Genomic DNA, 4579 nt, shown 5'->3' with positions numbered 1-4579 from the left:
GCTTCCAGCTACTTTTGCCAAACATTCATATAACAAATAAAAGCTACAGCTTCCCGCTACCAGCTACCAGCTACACGCTACCAGCTAACCGCTACACGCTTCCAGCTAACAACTACTTTTGCCAAACACGCCCATAGACATAAACATATAGTAGGCATTCCAACTCTTCAACAACCATTGCAACTTTCCATAAATAGATAACTATTAACTATCCTAATAACTAACCTATAACTTCCGCAATTAACTACCAATTAACTTCAGGAATTAACTACCCTACAATAACATAATTACAAAACCAACCCTATGTCTAGATTAACTTTCAGCATAAATTTTGTAGCTGATAAGTGAAGTCTATAAATTGTCTTCATTTTGTTGTTTTCAAGTAAGAAGTGAAAAGGAAATAAAAAGTTTTTCGTTTTCTGTTCATATTATTATCTCCAAAATAATTTAAAGTTACAGCCAACACTATTCGTACATCCCACAAATGCTGTTTTTTGTATTTTTATTATGTATGAGTTGACGTCATCAATTAAAAATGGGCTGCCAAAATTAGAGCATATATGACGTGTGTTCTGATGTGTGATTTGGGAGTTGATGGAGTTTCCTGATCCCTCCACCATAATATCACTCATAGAAACCTACAACTTGATGAGAATATACTTGTTGAAATTGTCATGTAGATATCTTCTAGAACCAAGGATCGTGATACCTAGACCTGCAAATGCTGGAAAAGCCCTATATTCTACTAGATAATAAAAAACAAAAGGATACCAAGGAATATTTAAAGATCTGCCTTCGTATCAGGAACATAACATTTTTTATATATATGCGTCCCTTATTTAAATATGATAACCTAACATATGTTGTATATCAATGAAAACTTATATTCTCCTTTGTAAATACTGCAATGCACGCCTGATTCTGTATATAATTTAATTAGTAAAAATCTTTGACCACAGATTTATTGCCCGACTTTTCAATAATAATTAAATAGAATATTTCATGGACTGAAAAGGGATATAATGAATAATAAGTGTGAGAAACATGAAAATAGGCAATGAGTTATTAAATCTGAATGTGTTTTAACAAAAAAAAAAAAAACTGTAAATTTACATAAACTTGTACGGTACGAGTTTCAATGAGCTGACAAGTGTAGGTAGTTTACATTCAATAGATGAAATGTTATTATTGAAAAATGCAACCTTCAATGGATTTCAAATTCAAGAGTCATTGAAATATTCAGACAAATTAAGTTCTCTAATTCTTAAATAATAATTTAAAATATGTTTCACTGAACTTGGTAGAGTTTAATGCAGAGTGAGAAAAAATTGATAGAGTTTTATGGAATAGTGAATAATGATGTTACAATTAATCCATTAAATTCTATGAATATGCAATGTAGATGCTCTAAGAACCATGGGGTGTTGAGGCGAGACAAAGTGGACAGCTGTACAGGGCTTAATTTTTTTTTATTATATTTTTTATTTAAAAATAACAATTTATAATAACCACAAGGACCATTTTTTTTGTTCGCCTTGCGCCTTTGAGGATATTTAATTTCTTAGGACCAACCTGCTAAGAACTATTGATGTATATTGAGCAAGTCCCATGCAAGAACTATTGACGCATTGAGCAAGTCCATGCAACTCCTGTCACATATGTGTCATTTTGATATATCACGTTCTGGCAAGCAAATCTTTTCTATTTAAACCAACACATAGCGAACTATTGTTATTTATCTAGCCAAGAGACTTCTCACTTTGTAACATAACAAACACTCCAACTGTTAACAACCGATTTTTGAATGGCTTCCTCACAACCAATGATACCCATCCATGTGAGTCTTCAAGAGCTTGCAAAAGAATTCAAAGTAGCTGTCCCTGATCGCTATGTTCAGGAGCATCGAGAGCCCACCATCATCTTTAATGGCTCTTCACCTTTGCCCTCTATCCCAGTCATTGATTTAAAAGATTTTATCAAGATGTTAGGAAAGAATGACGATAACTTGAAAAGCCTGCGCTCCGTATGCCAAGAATGGGGAATCTTTCAGGTGAAGTATCTTTATAAAGCTCAAACTTATGTTCAATATCATTGTAGATGACCTTGAATTGAATTAATATGTAGTTGGTGAATCATGGAGTAGACAAACTGTTGGTGGAGAAAATGAAGAAGGAAACCATACAATTTTTCAACATGCCTGTGGAAGAGAAGCTGAGGTACAAGTTGGAAGGAGGTGAGTATGAGGGGTATGGTCAAACCATACTCCATACTCAAGATCAGAAAATTGACTGGGCTGATCGCTTTTATATGATCACCAATCCTATTCAGAAAAGGAAATCCCATTTACTTCCAGAGTTCCCTCCATCACTAAGGTCTCGTCAAAAAAAATAAACATTTAGCTTGATAAATAATTTGATACAATCTTAATAAGTTATACAACTCTCTATTAATTTCTTCAATTTTTTTCAACAGAGAGACCATGGAGAACTACTTACAAGAACTGCAAAAACTTGCGATTAATTTATTGGGTTTAATTGGGCAAGCAGTAGATATTGAAAAGCAAGAGATGGTAGATATATTTGAAGATGGAATCCAATCAGTGAGGATGAATTATTATCCTCGATGTCCCCAACCAGATCTGGTCATCGGTCTTACCCCTCACTCTGATGCTACTGGAATTACCATTCTTCTCCAAGTCAACGATGTCGACGGTTTGCAAGTCAAGAAAGATGGGGTATGGATCCCTGTGAATTTTCTTCCAGATGCTTTGGTCGTAAATATTGGAGACATTCTTGAGGTTAGGCTACTGGCTAACAATCTCAAATATAATAAATCTACTTAATAGATGCGACCTGCAAAATGAGTTTAAAAACCCGAAAGAAATCCAAAACAAATGAATGGATAATTATTTATTGTGCAATTTTGAAACGTGGGTATACATGCATTTTGATTCCGTTTATATATATATATATATATATATATATATATATATATATATATATATATATATATATATATATATATATATATATATATATATATATATATATATATATATATATATATATATATATATATATATATATATATATATATATATATATATATATATATATATATTTGAGATCAGGCGACTTACTTTATGGCGTTGTGCCCTACTGAAACATTTAAATATAACCCATTTGTAGTTGAGTATCTCTCCGGGTCATAGTTGTTGTGCACTAGGGTTTTCTTTTCTGATTTCACCAAATTAGTTATATGATTTAATTATTAGGCAGGGAACATTCATGTTCAAGTTCAAACTAGAGCAACTACAAACTTATTACAAACGTAAATTAATTAGGTAACAGCTACCCGAAGGTGCAGCTTTAATTCGGTTTAGATGTAACCACATAAGCTTTGGTTTATGTATTTAATGAGTATCTAGACCATTTAACTTATAAGTTTAAGTTTTCTTGAAAGTGGGATGTATTAATTAGTCTGCAAAAAGGGTTTATGTTTAGGTTTTATACCGAAGGTTTTCATGTTTTCTGTATAGAGAAGCTATAGTGCTATACTTGTTTTTTGTGCAGCATACAGAAACTATACTTGGTGGATTATTTTGATATATTCTATAAGTATTATGAAAAATTATATATTCGAATGAGGCCTAATATTTTTCATGAAATATCATATTGAATTTCACACAAATTAAATATTGATGGCAAGTGCTACAAGAATCCATTTGCGTACTTACTAGTTTTAAATTATATGGATTTGCAGATAATGAGCAATGGTATGTACAACAGCATTGAGCATAGAGCAACTGTTAACACAACAAAAGAGAGGATTTCATTAGCCATGTTCTTTAATCCAAAGCTTGATGCAGATGTTGGACCAGCAAAGAGTCTGCTAACAAACACAGGAGACCCACCGCTGTACAAAACACTTGTAATGGAACAGTACCTCAAGGACTTCTTCTCCCGCAAGCTCAATGGAAAGACATTTATCGAGAAAATGAAAATAAACAGTGAAGCAATTGAACTTGATCAAATATCCTAGTCATGTTTTATCGTAAAATAATTTGATTGACGTTATTCGAAGTAGAAGCTAGAAACAAATAAAAAATAAATTGAACATGATTGACATACAAATAATCTATAGAGTAGTTTAGAACTCCATGTTTTACATGTAGTATTGATATGGATCTAAATAGTGAATGTTATTCGAAGTATAAGCTAGACACAAACTATTAAGATGGCGGTTATGACAGTTAATGATAGTTATTCAACCGTTATGACCGGAGGGTTGCAACGGTTTACTATGTGATATATATCTATATATAGTTGTATATAAGTGTGTATTATTGTATGTATTGTATCAAATTGTACATATGTAAATAAAAGAAAGATTTGTTTGTCTTATATCTAATTGTCATCTTCTTCCTCTCGCACCTATACACCGGTATCATAGTCATATTGAAACTCAAGGTAGACAACGTTTCTAGTATTTATTAAGGGTTAATTAATAATTAAGATTGGTTAAGAGTTATAAAAGTTAATGATGGGCGGTTAAGTGAACTTGAAATGGTTGTGATAGT

General features: G+C 32.1%; 1 protein-coding gene across 1 annotated transcript; it reads left to right on the top strand.

The window, feature by feature from the left end:
* The first annotated feature begins 1543 nt into the window (after positions 1 to 1543).
* Positions 1544 to 4374, top strand: LOC111880750 (codeine O-demethylase). Its single transcript, XM_023877165.3, has 4 exons — positions 1544 to 2050; positions 2125 to 2372; positions 2473 to 2797; positions 3763 to 4374. Exons 1-4 carry the CDS (start codon positions 1805 to 1807, stop codon positions 4039 to 4041), a joined length of 1098 nt encoding a protein of 365 aa, XP_023732933.1. The 5' UTR covers positions 1544 to 1804; the 3' UTR covers positions 4042 to 4374.
* Positions 4375 to 4579: the final 205 nt, after the last annotated feature.

Source organism: Lactuca sativa, chromosome 7 (genome assembly GCF_002870075.4).
Source record: "Lactuca sativa cultivar Salinas chromosome 7, Lsat_Salinas_v11, whole genome shotgun sequence".
NCBI classification, from domain to species: Eukaryota; Viridiplantae; Streptophyta; class Magnoliopsida; order Asterales; family Asteraceae; genus Lactuca; species Lactuca sativa.
Note: the sequence above shows the minus strand (reverse complement) of the source record. Positions and strands in the feature narration are given on the sequence as shown.

Excerpts from the sequence above, each read along its gene's own strand:
- LOC111880750 (XM_023877165.3), top strand. The coding sequence starts at position 1,805 with ATGGCTTCCTCACAACCAATGATACCCATCCATGTGAGTCTTCAAGAG. Across the intron at positions 2,373-2,472 it reads GAGTTCCCTCCATCACTAAG|AGAGACCATGGAGAACTACT; the intron begins GTCTCGTCAAAA and ends TTTTTTCAACAG. Across the intron at positions 2,798-3,762 it reads ATATTGGAGACATTCTTGAG|ATAATGAGCAATGGTATGTA; the intron begins GTTAGGCTACTG and ends ATGGATTTGCAG.